This window comes from Cottoperca gobio, chromosome 7 (genome assembly GCF_900634415.1).
Source record: "Cottoperca gobio chromosome 7, fCotGob3.1, whole genome shotgun sequence".
In the NCBI taxonomy this organism is placed as follows: Eukaryota; Metazoa; Chordata; class Actinopteri; order Perciformes; family Bovichtidae; genus Cottoperca; species Cottoperca gobio.
In genome coordinates, this window is record NC_041361.1 from 2,263,181 (window position 1) to 2,285,514 (window position 22,334).

Below are 22,334 nucleotides of genomic sequence, written 5' to 3' on the forward strand. Positions count from 1 at the left end.
TCATCAGTCCTACATTGATTTTTGATTTGGCTGTAGCTTTCTGAAGCTTTCTGTATTCATCAGTTCACTAAAGACTTTTCCACACAGCAGCTGATGCTAATAGCCTCGGTCAGGCTTCTTATCTCCTGTTCGTCGACTGATTCATAATGCCTTCAGGCGCAGGAGCTCAGTGCGCTCATTTAGGATGCCAATTATGTGAGAGTGGCAGTGATCGTCTTCGTAACTCGGTGAGGAGATAGAAAATTGCATTGAGTATCCGGTGTTATCAGTGATAATGCTGCATGTCTGACGGGGAAGAGACGTCTGCTGTGAAACTCTGAAGTTCCAGCAAGCTTTTATTTTTTTGTTTTAGTGGAAGAGATTTGTGTGTGTTTTGACTCCCCAGCAGGGAAAGTTTTCACAGCGTCGGGTGTAAATGGCTGACGAGCTGAAGAGCAAACTGCAATATTCACTTCACCGGGGGGAAATCAGGATTAACACCCAAGTGCCGGGTCCCATCAGCAGAGGAAGGATATAGGGTAAATATATACACCAGAGTTGAATGGACAGGGCTGTTATTTATTTATGAGAGGAGGACCGGAGAGGAACAACAATGCGAACCCCGACGAGGAAATACAGCTCCCTTGTGTTTGAAGTGGGCTTGTTGTCAAGCGAGCAGCTGCTGACATCATGTGAATTGACAGTGGCCCGGACCACATTTGTCAGGAGCTGAGAGGCAGGAGGGCAGAAGAGGCACACTAGCTTCATGTTGCTCTCGCTGTGTAACACTTAGCACTGGAGGGGGAATGGATTTGGATGAATTTGTCTGAAGCAGTTTGGGTCTGCTAGTAGACCAAGAGCAGATGATGCAATCACTGATTACTTGGGTAAGATGAGTTTGTTGGTATCTTTTTAATTTGTCTTTTGATGCATCGTTCCTCTCTCAGCTGTTATAGTGTCTGCAGACTTCTTTCATTAGGAAGCAGGAGGGTTTCATTAGAGCTGAAACGATTAATTTGATTAGTAGAGTGACAGAAAATGAATCGGCAGATCTTTTACTGTCAGTTCACGGCTTAAGTCATGTCAGACATAGTTAAAGCTTCTCACACGTGTGGATTTGATGCTTCTTCTCGGTCTTGTGCTTTTCTAAACTGAATATCTTTTGGGTTTGACTGTTGGTCAGACAAGAGAAGACTCTGGGAAACTGATGGACATTGTTTTTACGGCTAATGGTTAGCGATTAAACTGTCTTGAATTTATTAATAAAATAGTGAAAAGGTTTCAAGTGACACCTTCACATGTCTTCTGATCAACAGCCTACAACCCATACATATACATATACAGTTTATTATTATGCATGATGAACAAAAGCATCAATTTAAAAGTCTGTAACCAGCAAATGTTTGGTATTTTTACCTTAAAAATAACTAAAACTAATATTAAATGATCATTTACATGCACGTTTTACAATTCGCAAAACACTTTTTAGACCAAATGATAAAACATGAGAACAAACGTGCATATTAATTGATAATGAAAGTAATTGTAAGTGGCTAACTCACTAACTTTAAAGGCAGTTTTATTAAATATTCAGGGTTAAAAAAGGCCATTGGGAAAGTGAAGTTGCTACAAGAAGTGCGGAGGCTTTTTGCCTCGTCACTAAATGCAGCAGAATTAGTCGACGCACTTGCAATTCAGTCACGTGGACGGCCTTAATGGACATAGAAATCAGCAGAGAAGCCAATCTTTGTGTGGGTTATTACAGATAATGGGAGTTTATTACACACGTATCGCGCTTAAAAGGCTCCGCTGGGATAGTAGTGAGCCTGCCTCTCTAAAGGGCCCAGTGAAAGTGGCTCTGCTGACTCATATTCCCCCAGTGTTCTCCACATGCTCAAACCTCTCCTGTTACCTCCTCGCCCAGTGCGACACCGTTCATGTTCCAACCCGTCATGAAGGAAACCTCAGTATGTACAGCAGTTGTGCAGCTTCCATTCACAATGAGGCTGTAGTGCTTTCGATAACGCTGCTCCTTTCTTTCCCAAAATAATTTGAATTAGTTCCTGAAATAACTTTATTAGAGAGGTTACCCACATTGGAAACGATCCACACACGCAGAGCAGGGAGGAGAAGAGACGAAGCTGAGTTCAGCTCGTGACCTGAGCTGCAGCGTTTTTCCCTTTGAGGATTGAGTTGTTATTGTCTTGACTGAAAATACACACCTGTGACATTTGTCTTGTGAAAGTGTTTCCAGCTGCAGCTGTGTCGAGTTTCTTTACGTATGCACACTCTGGCCTTTTCACATAAAGGCAGTCTTTTTATTTAACTAGGACACGCACTTAAAGAGAGCTGTGTAAGTCATAATGTCTGCAATGTGGTGTGAAGCTGTGAATGATTAAAGACTTGCATCATAGGTCAAATATAATACAAGCCTTTGAGATGTCATGCGTAAGGAAACACGTTGAATGTGGCAACACATTTAAATAATGTGCAGGCTTCAGCTGCTCAAATGTGACAATTCTTTGCTATTCTCTTGTTTTAAATCATCGTAAAATTAATCCATTCTAGTTAAAAGAAGACATTTGAAAACATTCCCTTTGGAAATTGTTAAATTTCTTCACTATTTCCTGTCATTTTACTGAAGACGAAGCAAATCATTGCGATATATTAATAAAACACAATGTGTTTAATTGCTCGCTGCGACCCTGCATGATTATTCTTTTATTCAGCTCAATAAACAAGAGCTGCGATTAGTTCAGTCACACAGAAGGTCATCAGTGTCTTTTACAGATCGTCTGTCGCCAAGTCACTTTACATGTTCATTTGCATTATACAAAATCACAGCAGGTGAACAACAACAACTGCAACCGACGCCGCTTCAGTCTGCCAGCGCTACGAAAACAAGTTCATCATCACGGTGCGCTTTGTGGATATAGGGGGATAATGTGAAAATGCAGCACCATTGAAGCGCTTCTACCACAGCTGAGACCAGACAGGAGTGCCGAAGAGCAGGAGGCAGAACAACATCATCTTCATCTTCCCTCCATGGAAACCTAGTAATGATCTCATAGAAGGATTTGATGCACTTGTACAGGCAAGCCGACTAATTAAGCAAACAAATGGCAATTAGATGGGGCTCCCATAAGCCACATAACAACTGGAGTAGAAGAAGGCAAACACAGACGCGTTCTCTGCTGCACTAGACACACAGTCAGTGCTGGTTGCTTGTTTAAACAGTTTCAGTTGATGTAGAATATGCATTGATTGGTAATAATGCTGAATGGTTGCTTTTTAAATCAAAATCGTGATTTGAAAGTGCAATTTTATTAAAGCAGGAGCGGCCATCTTTAAAGGGATGTTTTGACAGTTGAGGAAATATGCTTATTCGCTGTTTGGTCGAGAACTAGATGACAAGATTGATACCACTGTCATGTTGGTACGGTAAGTATGAAGCTAACACCAGCAGTCTGCTAACTTCTCACTACAGATCTTAAAGTTTTGCCTTTTGGCTGTTATTTGTTTTCTTGTTGAGCGCCGGATGAGAGGTTTGTTACCAGCCAGTTAGCTTAGCTTAGCACAAAGACTGGAAACGGCTAACCTGGCTCCGCCCTAAGGTAACAAAACTCTGCCTAGCAACACCCCTGAAGCGCACTAATGAACACGTTACAAGCAGTTTGTTTAATGTTTGGACCATTGGCCAGGCTAGCTGTTTCCCTCTGTTGCCAGTCTTTATGCTAAGCTAAGTTAGCCGTCTGCTGGCAGTAGATACATACTTAGCGTACAGACATGTGAGTGGTGTCAATAAATAAACATATTTACCAAAATTACAAACTCCTCCTTTAACAACCAGTTAGTTACTACCACATGTTGGTTACCTTGTTGTCTTGTTCTTGTCATAGCTGCAGATGGATGTAGCACGATGCTACACATCGTGTGTGTGTGTGGGTGTGTGTGTTCGTCATTATTCCCATAAATTGACTGGCCCACTGTGTTCCCAGTAAACAGAATGGCATTGTTGCATGTCATGATTATTTAGTAATGTCAAGTTCACCACTATTTCAATATATCTTAATAAATGAGCTAAACTGAGCTGCAAGGCATCCTTAACGTGGAATCTTTGCTCTCTCTTGACGTCTTTTAGCCTCTGGTCCCTTTTGTGTTTTGTTATCTCTCTGTTTGTGCTTGTGTATAAAACGTTTTACTTGCTCGCTGGCAGAAGAGATATCGTAACCGTTCTGGTTATATGAAGGATAAATAAAATAAAGTTTAGTTGTTCTTGTTTAATAATATGTGGACCACAAATACAAACTTGGACCGAAATTGTATTTATCGCAAATAATTGTTCAGAAACACCGCAATTAGATATTTTCCCTTAAATTGTTCAGCACTAATTGGCTAGTTAGTGAAAGCCACAGGTGTCTGAACTAAAGGTTGCGGAAAAGGTAGTGCTGCAGGTGTAATTGTGAACCTGTGAGACGCTGGCCTCCCACGGTGATTTGGCTGGCTAATGACGGTGCAGCCTGGGTATGTTGATGACGATCTATGAGAGGATCACACCACCGTCTGCACTCGGGAATACAGAGTGGCTCTTGTGTTTGGTAGACGCACTCGGGGAAATGCCAGCAGCTCAGAACTCTGTGACATTTCCTGAGGTGCCGCTCCTACCTACAGGGGCTTTAACTTTACCCTTCACTACATTTCAAACTCCCAAACAGCATCGCCTACATCTGTGTGGCTCGCCAACACTCGGGGAATGACCCCGGGTTGCTTCCTGTTTGGCATGGCGCTTGCTGTATGTACATAAGAGACAGAAAACAATTGTGGGACCTTTTTTTTTTTTAATGATAGAATGTGAGTGAAAGCGTCTGGGAACAGCCTGGCCCTGGGTCAGCGTGTCGCTCTTGTCTGCCAGCTTGTTTTTATTCCTCTCTCACTCTGTCTCTTGTTCCCCTTCGAGACTCCATCCCCCCCCCCCCCCCCCCTCGTGTTTCTTAAAGATTCGTAGCTTAGCCGCTCAGCTGTTCTGTCGTGTTACGTGCTTTATTAGAGGCTAGCTGTAATGTGGTCCGTTATGCTGCCCATGCACAGCACTGGGATCTAATCTGTGTGTGCTGGTCTGTGGGGGATGTTCCCGGGCTAAAGCTGGAGGAGAGGAACAGCTGTGACGCTGGTTTTACAGTTTCTCCTTTTCTTTGCATCAGAAGACAACTTCCTGCTACTTTTCTTAACTTCTTCTTTTCTGGAGCAGTCTTCTTCTTTTTTGTCTCTCTGAGGACTTACCGGCTGTATAGTGTGTTAGTGGTTGGCAGGATCCATGACCCAGTTAAATATGAACTAAGAACAGGAAACAGAAGAGTAATGAATGGCTAATGGGAGCTCTACTTACTCTTTAGCTGGGGCTCTTTCTGCCCATGCTCCTTTCAACGGTTTCAAACTCTTTCTCTCCATATCGATCAGTGCTCTTTCTTTACAGCCCCCCCCCCCCCCGCCACCTTTTTTAAAATCCTTACTGTGTAAGTACCTTTTTAGACGGACAAATGTACTCTAGTAGAGGGGTGTGCCTGTGCAAGTGAGAGTCGTTGGAGATTTGGTGCAGCTGTTTTTGTGTTTCCCTGATGTAATTAGGACATCCTATTAGCAGAGATGTCAGTAGTGCCGTTAATCGCTGTGCAGAAATAGTAGTTTTAACACCTTCATCCTTCTCTCCCAGCTTCTGAAGTGTCCCTTGTTCTCTGCATTGTTCATCCCCTTTTCAAGTGCATAACCCCTTCGTGTCACGTTGATTCTGCTGACGGAGAAATTCACAAGACGCAGTGACGGGTCCTCCCACAGGTCCTGCAGACTATTAAAGGAAGACAACAGGGTGATTTATTTGCTACACCTCCGCAGCTACTTGACATCCCCCCCCCCCTCTCCTCCCTCTTGGCAGGTGTAATGAGAGCGCTGGTCATGGACAGATGATGGACGTGGAGACGTCGTACTCGGACTTCATCAACTGTGATCGCACAGGCCGCAGGAACGCAGTGCCCGACATCGAAGGGAAGGGAGAAGGAGCGGCCAGCACCAGTGAACTCACCAAAGACCTGGCAGGGATGGACCTGAAGGCTGCAGGTCAGTAAACACACATCTGAGGTCGCGTGTAACACAGTGTAGAAGCTGAGGTGTATGTTTGTGCATACTGTACACGAAAGACCCGGCGCCGGTTTCACAAAGATATTTTAAAGTGGTCTGTTGGAGATTTGTCTAATGCAAGTAAGGAATAATTTAAGACCAGTGAGACAGTCAGGCCAGGGTCTGACGATGTGTTGGGAGCGTTGAGGATGAATCAGGTGCACAGGTGAGGGAGTTATTGACCACCACCACTACTCTCATGGATCCTTAAAAACTCTTGAATTTATTTGTCTTTAAATTTAGCACTAAAAAGGCCAAAACTGTCTTGAATTCTCAAATCTTTTGGGATTTTTATTTATTTTTTGCTCTGCAAAAGTAGAAGGATTTCCATCCTTGTCAGAATTCACTCCCTTGGTGTAACCCTAATATATGTTTTGCTATTATATATTGTTATGGTATAATTTAAACCTGTCAATAAATGCATGTATTTAAGCTAAGGACTTATTTTCATTTATACAAAATGTGTTTTACATTTCATTCTGCGTATGTGCTCTTAAAAAAAGTCTTAAATTGAACTTTCACACGATCAAAACTCTTCAGTTGTTCTTCTGTTATCCTGGTTTTGCACAATACATGCCTCTACCTTCAGCATTCCCACTATAATATAATATAATATACGTTTTCTATTTGTAGACTTATATAGTAGATCTTCCTTCTACTGTAAATATAATTTTAGTTTTATTATATTCTAATTTGAACATTTGTTTGTACATTTCTGTGCGTGCAGCGTGGAGAAGGCTACATTATTTCATCGTGCGGCCCTGTATAGTATTATGAGAATAAAGCTGAACCTATAAACTTATTTACCCCACAATATAAAAAGAAAAGGATTGGAAACGTACAAATTTAAAGCATAAAAAGTCACCCTTAATTCAGATAACCAACGACACCAATTGACAAAAAGAGGAAAACATGGCTCATAATTTTGCGAACAATGTTTTTTAGATTTATTACTAAGAAATGAAAAGTAGCTCGTTGGAAATATAAAGAGAGGACGTCGCCAGTCGTTTTCCTTTCGTCCAAAGTCCCGTGTAGTTCACTGCTGAATATTCTCATATACGAAGTAAATACAGCCGAGGGGTTTGACCCGGGTGCCATGTTTTCTAGTTTGTAACAAAGAAAAGTTTTAACTTACCCAGAATTCATGGCAAGAACTAGACGGCATTGTTTGTGTCTCAATGCACCAACAGATCTAAGTACAAACAGGTGGCACTGCTCAGCTTGTGGCCTCTGAGAGATTTGGCTGTTGTGCTTTGTGGCCTCAGAGTTAAACAAGTCGTAGCAGCAGCAGCACAATGACAGCTAGTCCTTGCTTCCTCAACTCTCAGCACAGTGTCAAGTTGTTAGGAGGAACATGTCTGAATGTGACGCAGGTGTTCCCAGTCTGACCATTGTGTGTTGCCTCGTTGTTCTCGCTGACTTCCTATTCGGCCAAAGACAAGTTTCCCATGACATGTTACCCAATCTGACGGCTATAAATCAAAGCACTGTAACGCTTGTCTGCTGGGAACCCTCACATTTGGAAATAATCTGGTATCATGCTTGACACTGTGCTGCCACAGGAAGTTATAGTTCCTTCCTCAGGATTCTCATTACTTTTTCTTTTTGGAGCCTGAAAGCAGATTTATTGCCCGCTGTTAGAGCGATGCCAAACCACTTTTCAGACTGATAATATACACGATCTTTGACTTTTTTTTTTTTTTGTTGCATATTGTTTCCTCCAGAAGGAGACCCAGGGGCCTCCCCAGCCCCTGAGGCAGAGGGCTCCACCAGCCAAGACGCCCAGGGAGGTGGAGGCCCGTCCTAAACTCAGCCAGAGACCGAAGGGGGGCAGAGCCAAGGATTGAAAAGTAGAGAGGAAGCGAGTGAAAGTGGAGAGACGTGGAGGAAAGGAAAGAGAGATATTGGTTGTCCTAACTGGACACGGGGACACCTTCGCTCACTGCCAGCCCGTTTGGAGCTTCAGCGGCCCAAATGTTCGCCTTTTCATTGGATCAGATTGTAATGTGCGGAGCAGAACAGAGTAGTGCTGACACTTGAGATGCCGCTCTTTTGCTTCATTCATGTTAGTCATTTATATTCCTGACGAGACAAGAAAGCACAGAAACTTTGGATTCATGTCTGTGGACCGAGTGATACAGAATTCATTTATAAAACTCTAAACTTTGTTCCAGCCTGGTATGGAGCTGAGTCATGGATGGCATATTCATAATCATCTGTTTGTCATTTTCTTTATGTGTGTGTGTTTGTGACCTTCTTGCTCAACTTCCTCACTAAGTCCTTTTTCTTTTCTTTTTTTTCAGTAACGAAACATAGTCGCCATTATACTGTCATGTACAGACTTCATATTTATTGCTTAAATGTTCAGTGATAACTTTGTGATAGCAATTTTCTTTCTGTAATAAAAATACTTATGAATTACTGTAACATTTTGTATTTTATATTTTCAAGCAGAAGTCGTTTTTCACTCGAGGCAATTTGCAGGTTTGTGTGGAGCACGGCCGGTGTAAGAGTCAGACGGGATTAATGAGTTCAGTTTGCCGAGTTGTTCCAGAGGCATAAATATTATTGAATGCCACTTTTGTGTACATTAGCGTGGCAGCCAGTGTTTACATCTCCACCTATCATGGTGCTGCGTTCCTATTTATGTCTCTATAGATAAAGAAACAGGATGACGCAGCACTTTTTCTGCAAATCTTTTTTTTTTTTTTTTTTTTAATCTCTTAGTGTCAGGCTTGAGCTAATTCTCTTTTATAGCAATTACTTGGAAAATCTTTGTACAAAAGCGACTTTAAATGATAATGAAGATGCATATAAGAATAGAAAAATACTTAAAATTACTGTAGATAAAAAGAAAACAAGCTGACATGCAGGAATATTTCATAATAGTTTTTATTATGGTCCAAGATGCTTTTCACAAGTGTCATAAAGTGTCTGTTACAAATGGAAGTGTTTTTTCTTTTTAAGTGAAATGAAAATAATATATTTTAAATAAATATATACATTAAAAGATTTGAGTAATTATGATATGCAGAACTTTTTGTCCACGTCGGTGACCGTAGTGTGCCACCTAGTGTTCAAATGTAAGACTACACTTTTGGTGTTGAGCTGTTTTACATGTGGAGGACATAAAGCACATGTTTCTCCCTTAAACCTGAAAATAGATATTCACTGTAAACCATATTTTCCCCATAAACGGTAAATTCTACAATTATGCTTCCAAATGCTTTCCCTTCAAAGACGAATGTCAAATTACGCCCCTTATCCTTCCCTTACATGCCGACAAAGTGTTCAAATGGTTAATTGTGCATCAAAAGCTTCCCTGGTTCTGTTCATGACCGCAGGGTGTAAACACAAGAGGAATCTTGCAGAGCACCATGACATCCTCTGTAAACCAAAGTACTACTATATATTAATGGTTCAGAGCGTTTTGTCCGAGGGCTAGGTCAAACTTCCTCCTCACACTTCCTCCTTCTTCTCCAGGTTTAAAAGGCAGTCGTCTTTATCATCCCGTAGGCCTCGTACAGTTTGTGGACGAGCTCTTTCTTCTCCTGCTCGGGCAGGAAGCACGACTCTGCAGAGCAGATGTTCTACAAGATAGAAGAAGTCAATCAGGTTCACATTAAGTGGGCTTGTGTTCACATTTAAGGAATAGTTCAGCAATTTGGGGAAAGTGCTGCTATGATTGATACCACACGGATCATGTTTGTACGAGCCTGCAGCCGCTTAGCTTAGCTTATTTTAGCTTAGCTTAGCTTAGCTTAAAACAAAACAAAGAAACTGCCCCACTGGAGCTGTTCAGTACATGTATGAACAACAAATGTGAATCTTTAAACTGAACTGACTTCACTTCAAGTTAACTGCTGAACTATTAACCTTGTAAACCTTGTAAACCTTGTAAACCTCGTAGCGGCTAGTTGTGTGATGAACTGAACATTACAGCCAAAGTCAGAACTTCCAGCTTGCTGTTGGACGCACTGAAGTGCCTTTGAACTTGGGAGGCGATCAGTTATCTTAGAGAAAACGTGAAGGAACTACACAGAGACTACGAGTCTTTGAACTCAACTGAACGAAACGATTCAAATCCAACTCGTCACATACGGACGCTTGGTCAGGACCCCTTGGCGTCACTTTTTAACATTTTTCAATGTGCAGGGTCGTCCGATAGACTGTCAACGTTGTGAATTCAACAAAAACTACCTGGTTAGGTTCAGGAAACAAAACCTATTGGTTTGGGTTGAAATAAGAACGTGTGTTAGCCTACATAACTGCATTTACATCCGTAACTTGAGTGTGTTACGTACGTGATTTAAAGTTAAAATAAGTCAACATCGACTTTTGGTTCAACAAGAGACGTCTCCCTGGGTGAACGTCCTGCGTTTGTTCCACCCTGATCCCCCCCCTCCCTGCGTGGACTTTGTTGCTCTTTATGCTACTTCACTTGACCTCCTCCTTTATTCCCGTCATAACTACTACGGCCACTAGAGGCAGCCCTGCACGTGCAAAACTGACGCTACAGGGGAACTCTGTGTCATAGTTTGATGCATCTGACACCATAAACCCACGTTTGTTTTAAGACTTACGAACAATACGTAACGTGATCTTTAGAGATCTTTAGAGGGGCTGGTGGTGCTGTTTCTCCTCGTGCAGATGGGAACTCTTGTCAAGGAAGCAAATCAGATTATTTTCCAAAATATCAACTTTTATATTTAATGATTAATCCATTATGCAGACCTGATGGAGCCTGGATGTGAAGCACACTTCTTCACACGTTGTTTAAAAATACATTACTATTAAATTATTAATCTGAGGCTTTGGGAAAAAAAGATTTTGTGTGGGCTTTTGTTCCTGCTTTAATTAGAAACTGAGAAATCCATTAATATGCACAGGGCTTCCACGCCCCGTGCTATCGTTTCAAACGATGTTCAAATACCTTCATTCTCTGAACCCCCCCCCCCCCCCCCCCGCTGAAATTATTCGTGCTTTTGATCTCACCAGTCGTTTGAATTCCTCCTCGGTGAATCCCATGTATGTGTGTGCTGTGCTGTAGTCGAGGTGCAGTGTTGAGTTGAATATCAGAGGGTCATCTGTATTCAGGGAGTAGTTCGCCTTGTCCTTCCTGAACCTGCACAGGAGATGAAATCCAAACTAAATGAATTAAGCCGCCAATTCTACTTTAATGCAGGTTAATAACCAGACTGTTATGTAGCAGAGCTCACGTGATGACAGGATGTTTGGTGAAGTCTGGGTCGCAGGCACCTGTCAGCTTACTGGAAACAGGACAAACCTGCAATCAGAGCAGCACAGGAAGCACTGAGAAACCTAATTACTGCAGTCTTTCTTCTTCCAGCTGTGATACTGGAGACTCCACTAGAGGTCAGCATACCACTGTGTTCCTAGGTACTCTTAATAAAACAGTCAATTTTAGTACACGTTAAAACAATCCCACTTTCTATCTCATCTGAATGATCAGTAGGTAATGATGAGCACTAACAGGCACATTCTTGCAGACATTAATAACCTTGTTGGTGATACTTCTGGTTATTTGCTCACCTCAAAGTGCATATTCTGAGCCAGCAGCTTTTTGTACAGAACTTGGTCTTCCAGGGTTCTGTAACCGTGTCCGACCCGTTCAGCTTTCAGCACTTCTACGGCCTAAAATATGAAGACAGGGGGCCACGAGGCAAAAGGTTATGATTCATAAATCCCTTCCATGTTGTACATGTCAGCAGAATCTGCAGGCTATTTCTAGAGGCAACTGTTGTGGCATATCCGAAGTCACTTTGAGGGATTGCTTCTTCCTTGAGAGTGGCCACTTATTATGCAAGTGAGAAACACTTTACAGAAAAGCAGAGATGGATACAAACATTCAGTGTATTTGAATGTGTCGGTGTGCTCCTTTGTGTTTTTGCTGCCCAGCCCACTGGAATTTCCAGACACTCCCAATCTGCTCCTTTATTAATTTCTATTGTGTGTACTTGTCTTGTTTAGTTGCTGAGACAATAGAGTTGAGAAATGTGTCACGTAATCGCTGAACGGCTTACCTCCTTCACGACAGACGCCGGGCCCACCTCTCCTGCGTGCACTGTCCTGTGAATCCCACAGCGCTCTGCTTCCTGTAAACAAAATCAGCCATCGAATACGTCAGCATCCAAACAGCACATCCAAACATCTGGCTTTCACATCTGCGATACTGCAGCATCCAGGCGCCATTTATCGCTTAAACTATCCTGCTTCGGTACTGGGAGCTACAGTTTAATTGTACGGAAGACCCCCCCTCTATGTTTTCATCTTGGCATTATTAACCTTGGACACACTGTGTGTGTGTGTGTGTGTGTGTGTGTTGCTTGTTTAATCTGCAGGTATCTCAAAGTCATGTAGTCATGAAGATAACCTTCAATATTAGTGTGTGGACTCTGCTCTGTGAGTTCTGCTTCTTGTTAATTATTGAAGCACATTTGTATTTTCTTTCTTTAATATCGATTCGGCTTGAGAAGATTTCAGAACCTCTCCACACTGCGGATAGTGAAACAACACATTCCAGGACAGATATACATACAAAATCATAAAATGCATGCACACAATTAAGCATACAAACATAAATGCAGACAAAATAACACAAATTTAATAAAGTTGTAAAAAAGTCTTTGAATAAAAACAAGATATATCGTTAATATAGTGCGGAAAGTCCTTTGAATGGTATTACGGCGTTATTGATGTTTGATCGCTTTTGTTTGATAAAGAGATCATTAACAAAATACAAAACATTAACTACAAATACTTAGATTTTATGTTCAGTTTATGAATTATTGACCAATTATTTGCCTTTAAATGACTTTTGACCGGCAGTGACTGTTAGTGCACACCTTCACACCCACACACTCTATTGAAAGACACCTATGTGTAATTCCTGCTATATTTGTCATCTCAAGTATGTGTGACTTAAGAGGCAACCGATCAAGATTTTTCATTTGCTGTCAACCTCTGAACCATTACTACATCGACACACTTCAAAAATATAGAAATGTGTAATAACAGACTACAAAAGCAAATAACCAGTAACAGTAAGAAGTCTGTAGGACAATTACTTCCTCCACTGTTCATCCTCATATAAGACTGAACAATGTAGAAAAGATATGTGTTGTGATAATATGCACTTCACCTATCCTGTATCCACGCGTTTAATTTCAGGTGAGGCGTGATCCTCGTCCAACGCCGAGGCGTATTAACTGATTAATCTACCGCAATCATTATGGTCTGACAGGCCAAATTGATTACTTACTGTGGTATTCTCTGATTTAATCAATAAATGCTGCCTGAAAACCAAATTGGATTTTCCTGAGAAGCGTCAGTACTTAAGAGGAAATTGGTTTTGAGAGTATTAGGTTTTACTCCAGTGCCGTGTTGGTTACAGATAAAGACTTTACGTCCTCATCAGTTTCAGACGGTGAAAAGTTGAAAACTAAAACTGTCTGTCAGCTCAAACCAGTTCCACAAAAGCAGATCAGCAGGTTTGCAAGATGCCCAAACCGATGACAATATGCACTTTATGGTAGCAGAGGGCGAGCCCATATTCTGCAGGTTTTCATTTTCCTCCAATTCCAACGTCTGAATATTCTTTGAAAGGGTTCATTATTATGTTATCATTATATCAGTGGCCATCCAAAAATATTTAGGTCTTGACCATTTTCATCCCTAGAGCTAAATCTGTCCTACAAAACAAAGCTTCAAATTATTTCTAAGGATTCCTGAAAGTTGTTGGAGCAATAAACTACGGCCATATCTCCGTCGGCCTGCAGCCTGTGTGAACATGAGGTGGACAACCGCAAAATAATGCAATATGCTATCAGTAGAAATGATGGCCTTTAATGCCAAGGTAAGCAGTCTACTCATGTATTTACAATTTCCCTCCAGCAATCACGCTTCTTGTTAAACTGTGTAATAAATAAAAAGCACATTCAAGAGCACAAAACACTGAAGCAGCAGAACAAGCTGTTATTTAGCTCCATTATTGCTGCTGTTGTTGTGTCTGGAATGTGAAACTATGACGTAAGTATACAAGACACAACAACGCCTTAAACACATCGGTTTAGTGTGTAATTATTATGTTGATGTTTTTCCCACGCTCACCTCATAGGCCTTCCTGTGCTCTGGATTGGCTTCACAGTTGAGTGACTCATCACCTGCCAGATCAATGGCGACCACGCCTTTGTGATGATATTTCTTACACAGCTCCACGACATCCATGGACCAGCCTGGAGAATTTAAAAAGGCACATTTATTACTACACAGTTTGGTCCTGCCAACTCAAACAAATGCAGACGATGAGATGACACAGTCGAAGCGTCGTGCTACATCCATCTGCAGCTATGACGAGCACAAGACAACAAGTTAACCAGCATGCGGTAGTAACCGTGTTCGTCTTAAAGGAATAGTTCGACATTTTGGGAAATGTGCTCACTTGCTTTATTTCTGAGAGTTGGAGGAGAAAATTGATACCACTCTCACGACTGTACGATAAATATGAAGCGCCCGCCTGCTAGCTTAGTTTAGCTTAGCTTAGCTTAGCGTAAGCTGATTTCTTTCATTTGTAACAGAGCCAGGCTTGCTTTTCCCCGTTTCCAGTCTTTATGCTAAGCTAAGCTAACTGTTTCATGGCGGTAGCTTCATATTTATCGTACAGACATGGTAACTGGTGGTAACTCTCAGCAAGAAAGCGAATTAGCGTAACTATGCCTTTAATTTGCTTCACAACTTGACTTTTATTACTATATGAAAACATAACCTTCTCTTACAAAACCAAAACAGCTACATACATATGACGGAATATCCCAGACTATCACACATATATTAGATAGCCTGCTGCATTAAAATATTAGGCTGCATACTATTTAAACCTACACAAATCTAACTGCATGCTACAGCTTGTACAAGCTTCCTAAAATAACTCGTCTATAATGACAAAATCAGACGTTCAGGAAGTCTCTTACATGAAGATGTAATCACTCTGGGATGTTATTACAGCATGTTTTTGCAGAATATGTAAGGTCAAATAAAGAATGACAGATATGAATTGCACTTGGCTGTTGGGCTGCACAGGAAGCAGCTGCATAACTGGAGCAGAGCAGATTTGTACATACAGAACATATTTCGACAGTATCTTTGAAATATCTTTCTGTAATTCCCTTCTATTGTTTTTATGTGAGTTTTGCAAGATTTTTGATTTCATTTTCTCCCACTATGATTATGTTATGCACCATTACACCAAATCAAATTCCTTGTATGTGAAAACCTACTTGGCAATACATTTTTGCTGATTTAACACAGACTTTTCACTACAGTCGCTGCCGCTGATACAGAAACTGCTTCTGTTACAACAGTTACTTCTCCTGGTGCAGCTTATAGACTGTACACACTGATTTGGCACAGCTGTTGTTATTGTGTATAACAACTACTAATCCAACTACCACTTATACTGTAGTACTAATGCATAAGTACTGTCCTGCGAAAACCATGTATCTCCAAAACATCGACTCTTTATGAGTTAGTTATCTAAACAACTACTGGATGGGTTGCAATACATGTGTACAAACATTCATGTTCCCCAGATGATAAATACTAATGACTTTGGTTTTGGTCTTATTCTTTGATTTCTAACCAAATATCCGCAAAAGTAATGACAATCCCATTTGCTAAAGCTTCACTGTGTGTTAAGTGCTAATTAGCAAGTGTTAGCATGCTAACACGCTAAACGAAAGATGGTGAAAATGGTAAACACTAAACCTGCTTGCTTGTCATTTTGTGTCTTTCTGTGTTGCTCCTGCTCATCTGATAAGACTAAAGCAGAGTTGTGAGAGAGGGCAGAAGAAAGTACATTAGGAGCCTTATCTCACAAGGTTGTTTGTGCAGACAGGAGCATGAGCAGTTCATTACTTGGCATGTGGCGCATGCAGCATAGAATGGACCTGGCTTTGATATTGAAGGCCCTCTCCCCCTCGCTGAGGCCCTCGTTAACCAGGTGCACCACCTCGTCCGGGCTCAGGTCCCCTCTGAGTGAAGAAAACACAGTGAACACATGCAATGAACTTAACACATCCCTCCTTAAAAAGCACAGCCAGGTTTCACCAAAGACTTACTCTTTCTGGTTCCATGGGATGGGATCCACTTTTGTGTTAGCCAGAAAGTGCGGGCTGTATCTGACCTCAACATAAATCACTCCCTCCTTGGCTTTGTCCTCAACAAACTCATAGGCTATCCTCTTTATGGCCTCTCTGTCTCCACTGAAAAACAACAAAGAAAAACACACATTTAATGATAATGGCCTTCGGCTCTGATAAGCTCTTATCTCAGTGGTACAAATAAAACCATTTGCCACTACTAATCCATCATCTAAACTATGATGGCTTTCAAAATGAGCAATATAAGTATATTACATTACATTAAGTGCAAACAACCATCAGAATACAACTCCGAACAAGAATCTTGTAAGTGCATTAGCTTCAAATAGGGGAAATTTAGAGAAGATGGAGATGAAAAGACTCTTTAAAATGTTTCTTATCCTGGATTTATTCTTTTTTTCAGCTTCCCTTCTGAGAAATATTGCAAATTACATCAAAAAGTCAGCATTTGTGTGTGTCGCGGGTCATAAAGGTGTGGCCATAACAACTCTGTAAAGTGAAATGTAATCATAAAGTTAGCCTTGCCCAGCTTGTACTAATTGATGAATTTAGAAGAAGCATATCGACTAGTACACATGTGAATATTTGTCAGTAAATCTGATTATATTTCGGTTTTAGACAGTTGGTAGGACAAAACAAACAATTTGAAGATTTCACTTAAATATTGTACAGGCAGAAAACAAAGAAATATAATGAAAATAATCAGTTGCAGCGTCGAGAAGAGGATCTAATGAAAATATAGATGAAGCTGCGGAGGGGCGTCACTATTTTAAAGAGAAATATAAGATGCAGGCGCACTCCTCACCCCCAACATTACAGCCCCCTAACCTGGTGATTATCACATGATGGTGCTAGAACACAATGCACAGGAGTGTTGTGACAATATTAGAAGAACCAGAGCTCCATTTCCCGTTTGCCTTTACACTCAGCAGCTCACTTTCCGTCCCGCATCACATTACGGACAAACGCAGCTTCCAGCATTTACACAGGTCTGAATGCCTGTTGTTCTCCAGCTTCCTCTCATTCCCCCGCTGCCCAAACACACATCGCCACTAAGCTCATACAACAACTCCGCATGAGCTAAACTCAGCTAGCAAGTTCCCTATGTTGTTGAAGCCTCAATGCACACAAGGCTTTCAAGAGGCTTGATACAAGAGAGGTCCATTCAGCACAACTGCAGTCCGGCCACTACACACCGTCATGGTTGAAAGCTTTCACGGCTGTTTAGTGTCTTTATCTATATTCTTTTCTTGACAGCACAGCAGCCCTGTCACTGGAGGACTAAATATACGACTCTGGAAAGGATCCGCGGTCGGACAACTTTACTCTCTTCTTAGTTTGTTTGCCAAGGTGACACTTGATCTCGATAATGACGAACTACACACTCTGGTTCTAAGACTTTGAATGCCTCATAACTTGTATAACGTAACTGCACAGACTTTGATCATCATCGTAGAAGTGGAGAGAAACATTCCTGCTACAGTAGCGAGGTGACTGTTGATCACTCAAAGTGTTGCTCCTTGCACTCGCTGTCCTCTGCTTCAGCAAGAAAACACCTTTTGTAATTACAAAACTGAATCATTAAAGGAGACATGTCAGCACTTACGCAACCACGTGCATGTATTCGGCGAACTTGCCCAGGAACTTTGTGAGGGTGGAAGGCTGTTGGATGATAATAATCTGCGTCATCTCCTCCTTGGTGTTTGCTGGTAGAGTTATGGCGCGTCTCCTGGAAGGAAGAGCGGAGAAAAAAAGAATCAGGGACAGTGTTGAAATTGAACGTTGAACAGAGGGCTGTTGTTTGAAGTGATGTATTGAAGCTATGGACTTGACAGCTAAGTTGTTAATGGAAAAACTCATAAAAGGAAACTCTGCCAGGATTTATTTACCTGATATGATATTCGGAAAATGCACACACAGATTTGAAAGCTGCTCTAATCTATATTTTTACAATGGGTCTGATGGTGGAGACCAAAAGAGAGCAAAAATGAGAGTGAATATTGGACTTACATTAATAAGGTGGACGAACACACTTGTAATCTTTAGTGGATAAAACCATGTAATGTAAATGACTTCAAACATATATTTTGCATTACTGTATATATATATATATATATATATATATATCGGATAACGGATATATCTGTGATAATATCAACCGGTACAGTCACTTGTGCTCTTTTTTACTTCCTCGACTTTTAATAATTACAAATACAATTTATCAAGAACAGTGGCAAAGTAGTGTTTCAAACTACACGAAGGAACAATGACGTTTTCTTATCTCTTAACTTACTTGGCAACGTCGAGAATAGTCTGCACCCTGATGGCTCCATCGAGGTGCACATGCAGCTCAACCTGTTAAAGAGAAAGAAATAATTAACCAGTCAATCCAAAGTCGTGCTACAGTTTGGAGGGGATGCCGAGCAAAGTGTGTAGTACCGAAATGTAGTACAGCACAGCGAGAAGAAGCTGCGGTGGCTGATCATGAATGCAGCACGCATGACCAGGCATCGAGTGGGGAAAGGGCCAGAGAAGGGTCAAAGTAGATTAAATGTTCTGGCTGGCCTTCCAGCGGCGAGAGCCGAGATTTATTCAGGCAGATGACGAATAAATCCACGTTCCTCCTTCAACAACTGAGGCCTAAACTTCGCTCATCGGTCAGGGTGAGGTTTGACTAAAAGGAATTCCGATCGCAGACATTTAATTCACATTTCTGGTTCTGCCCGCAACAGCTAAAGTTTACTCTGGATAATATTGTTGTACTGCTACCTTCATGAAACTTTTAAATAAGAGTCATCGGTTGCAACATGAACACACTATTTCCTACCAATGTCAGAACAGTTGAGCTGATCAGTCAATTAATAAATACTCTAAATACTTAAGATCTAAAGGTTTCAGGAGGAACTACTGAACGTAGAAACATCTGTTAAAATGTCATAAAACTCTGTTGGATCTATATGTTTTAAGAAAGCAGTCAATAAACCTAATTTTAGGGTTTAGGGAAAGCAAAACATTAAAAAGAAATATGAAAACCAGACAAAGATATTGTATATATAAGATATTAAGGTGCAGAACTAAAATAAATGAAGTATTCTCGCCCTTTTGGCGTTGAAGCTGCGCTAAACTTTCATTGATATTTTTATCCTGCAGCCTGAGAAGTGTGTGCAGCTCAGAGGTTATACTAACATCTTGCTGCAGGCTTCAGGACCTGGAGGGGAATCCCACATAAGACTTTCAGTTGAAACATAACTTAAGGAATGTTCCTGAAACAAGTTTCACTTCCTGTGTGCTTTTTGGAGTTATTTTTGGATTTCAAAAGTGAAATAAATATCATTATCAAATAAAAAATGTGCAATAAAAACAAAATGTGGATCTCGTTTGCAAAGAAGAACTACATCAGCCACCAGCTGCTCAACATTTCCGATGCAGTAGAAATCGATTTGTCAAGCAAAAACTCAACTTTCACAACTAAAAATATGAATATTTGCTGCTTTTTTCAGTTTGATATCATTGCAAATTGAATATCTCTGGGCTTTGGTTGAACGCACAACATTTGACGACACCACCTTGGATCTGGAGAGATCACTTGGAATTTGAGGGTAATTTTCACACTATAATTCTGACGCTGTGTCGGCCAAATGAGTCATTAATGTACCAAGAAGATAACCTGAAAACAAGCCCGAATCATAACCACCTGCTTCTTATCACCTTACTGTGTGCACTCGTTGTACAGCTGTGTCCATCTGTGTGGTGAAAGATCAAGTGTTTACAACAAGAAGTGAAGTTTGTTACTGAAACTGCTTGAGTGTCTCTTTCGTTTACATCTATTTTCTTCCCTTTAAAAGCCTGACGCGGAGAAGCGTCAGACAGCTCCCAGCTGGTTAACCCATCTGCAACTTCAGGATATTCTTTCAGTACACAAAGCACTTCCTGTATTACATTGTGGTAAGTTATATAAGTCAGCGGAGCTTATACTGATGTGATTGTGAAGCAGTCCTGCACTGCCTTCCAGCTGTGACTCAACCAATGCAACGTTTTAGCTTCTGTCAGATTTACTTCTTTATATTTGTCATTAATAATCAGAACATAAACTCACTGCGAGCAGCCAGCCTTGTCAATCTTATTAAAAAATTATCGGTAATTATTTTAATAATCGATCGAGTCATTTTTCAAGCAAAAATACTGAAGTTGAAGTTTCTCAGTTGTGAGGATTTTCTGCTTTCTGTCTTAGATCCCGTGAAGTGAATATTTTTAGGCGTTGGAGCGGACAAGCAACAACAAGAAACATCTGAAGACATTATGGAAACTGTGAAGACATTCTATACACCAAGTGAAAAAGTCTGCAGATTTACAAGACATTTAAAGATATAATCCCTGCTTGTATCAGATTAAACTTGTATAGCTATGTATATGAACAGAAACTCACAGAAAGCAAAGAGTTGATTGATCTATTGACAGAAAATAAACGAGCAGGTCATTTTTTAAAGCAAACATACGATGCACTTTTTCAGAATTAGCTGCTTTTCTCTGTTTTAGACACTGAATATTCTTTGGATTTTGGACAGTTTGTTGGACAAAAACTGAAATTTTGATGGGAATTTTTCACTGTTTGTTGACAATTAATTGAGAAAATGAAAATCCTCACCAACACTTATTACATGATCCGACACTGTAATAACCCTGTAGCTATACTGAGACTTCAGTCTGTATATTAAGCATGGCTGGTGGTATCATTTCCACAAAGCAAATTAATATTTAATGAGATTATCTCAGGAAGTAGTCTTCACTCTCCCATGAGGCCTCTCCTTTTACAATTTCTGATCTCTCTCTCTCTCTCTCTCTCTCTCTCTCTCTCTCTCTCTCTCTCTCTCTCTCTCTCTCTCTCTCTCTCTCTCTCTCTCTCTCTCTCACACACACACACACACACACACACACACACACACTGTGTGGTAACAGAGCCCACGTTTCTCTATGTACTGTATTTGTCATTTCCTGTCTTCTTATCAGCTGTCAGCTCCTGGCTGGACCGGGTACATGCTCAGTCAGCCCCAAAACTCCAAAGGGCACCAGTGAGTATACATTTCACGCACGTGTGGCTGATGTGCCTGCGCAACTAGCTGAAAATGAAAGGTGTATTTTACTTCAAGGCTTTGTTATACAAGGCTGTTATCTTTATACCAGCCAATAAAAGAACTACCGAGAGAGAGATGTGTGTGTGTATTGCAGTGAGGAGAAGCTCACATTAATTATAGGGTATTCCCACAAGTATGCATTGAGCAAATGAAGAAGACAAAGTGTTAAGAAGCAGGATCCAAGTTCAGAAATCAGCGTGTGTGATCTTGTTCAGTATAAAAAACAACAAAGAAAACGTGTTTCATTCATCACAGTGGTGCTTGTTGGGTTTAAAGCCATTAGTCACATGTCAAACTGCAAGAAATGAAATGTTCTTCCGTATTTTACTACCGACACCAAACACACGCACACATGTCAATTTTTTAATTTATGTTTTTAACCATTTTTCTCCTTTTTTGTCACGAGGACTTAAACTGATTACGGAGTCAGAATGTGCGTAAAAACCAGGAAAAAGTGCGCATCTCCATAATTCATCCCCTTTTCCATTTAAATGATTAATACTAGTGGACCACTGGCTGATAACGTACCTTTGGCTTGTTGAATACCACTTGTTCGGAGGAGAGCTCGGCCATCGTACAGAGCTTGCGGCTGCCGGTGAGTCTGCTGGTGCACAGGGAGCTGAGGACTGGGGAGCCGAAGCCTATCGCAGCTCGTCTGGCTATTATATGCATGACTCCTGGACACGCCTTCCTTTATCAAACGGCAAAAAGCAGCCACCGAGCAGCCTGAGGCCTCTGTACATCCAACAGAGAGGCTGCAAGGACGCACAGAGCTGCAGGTGCACTGTGCTTTTGATTAACACATGTATGTAGTCTGCAGTAGGTAGAAGGATTAACGGCCCTGCATGGCAGCAGATTTGCACCCATGTGATGA

The 22,334-nt window shown here is 41.1% G+C and overlaps 2 protein-coding genes across 6 annotated transcripts in view; one reads left to right on the forward strand and one right to left on the reverse strand.

Annotated features, from left to right (window-relative positions):
* pkig (protein kinase (cAMP-dependent, catalytic) inhibitor gamma) overlaps window positions 1-8,588 on the forward strand; it is a 20,425-nt gene extending 11,837 nt beyond the window's left edge. For 2 of the 5 annotated variants that reach the window (XM_029436226.1, XM_029436228.1), the window contains exons 2-3: window positions 5,909-6,090; window positions 7,875-8,588. In XM_029436226.1, coding sequence (XP_029292086.1) covers window positions 5,937-6,090; window positions 7,875-7,957 — 237 coding nt within the window. In that variant the 5' untranslated portion in view covers window positions 5,909-5,936 and the 3' untranslated portion in view covers window positions 7,958-8,588. Of the gene's footprint in view, window positions 1-292; window positions 519-716; window positions 867-5,528; window positions 5,812-5,908; window positions 6,091-7,874 lie in introns of those variants that run through there. The other 3 variants (XM_029436230.1, XM_029436229.1, XM_029436227.1) reach the window with 3 other exon arrangements.
* Window positions 8,589-9,024: 436 nt separating this feature from the next.
* Window positions 9,025-22,132, reverse strand: ada (adenosine deaminase). The gene is made up of 11 exons (XM_029434941.1): window positions 21,989-22,132; window positions 18,622-18,683; window positions 17,935-18,057; window positions 16,287-16,430; window positions 16,084-16,199; window positions 14,281-14,405; window positions 12,195-12,266; window positions 11,704-11,805; window positions 11,370-11,437; window positions 11,146-11,275; window positions 9,025-9,740 (listed from the first exon to the last, which is right to left on the reverse strand). Exons 1-11 carry the CDS (start codon window positions 22,130-22,132, stop codon window positions 9,636-9,638), a joined length of 1,191 nt encoding a protein of 396 aa, XP_029290801.1. The 3' UTR covers window positions 9,025-9,635.
* Window positions 22,133-22,334: the final 202 nt, after the last annotated feature.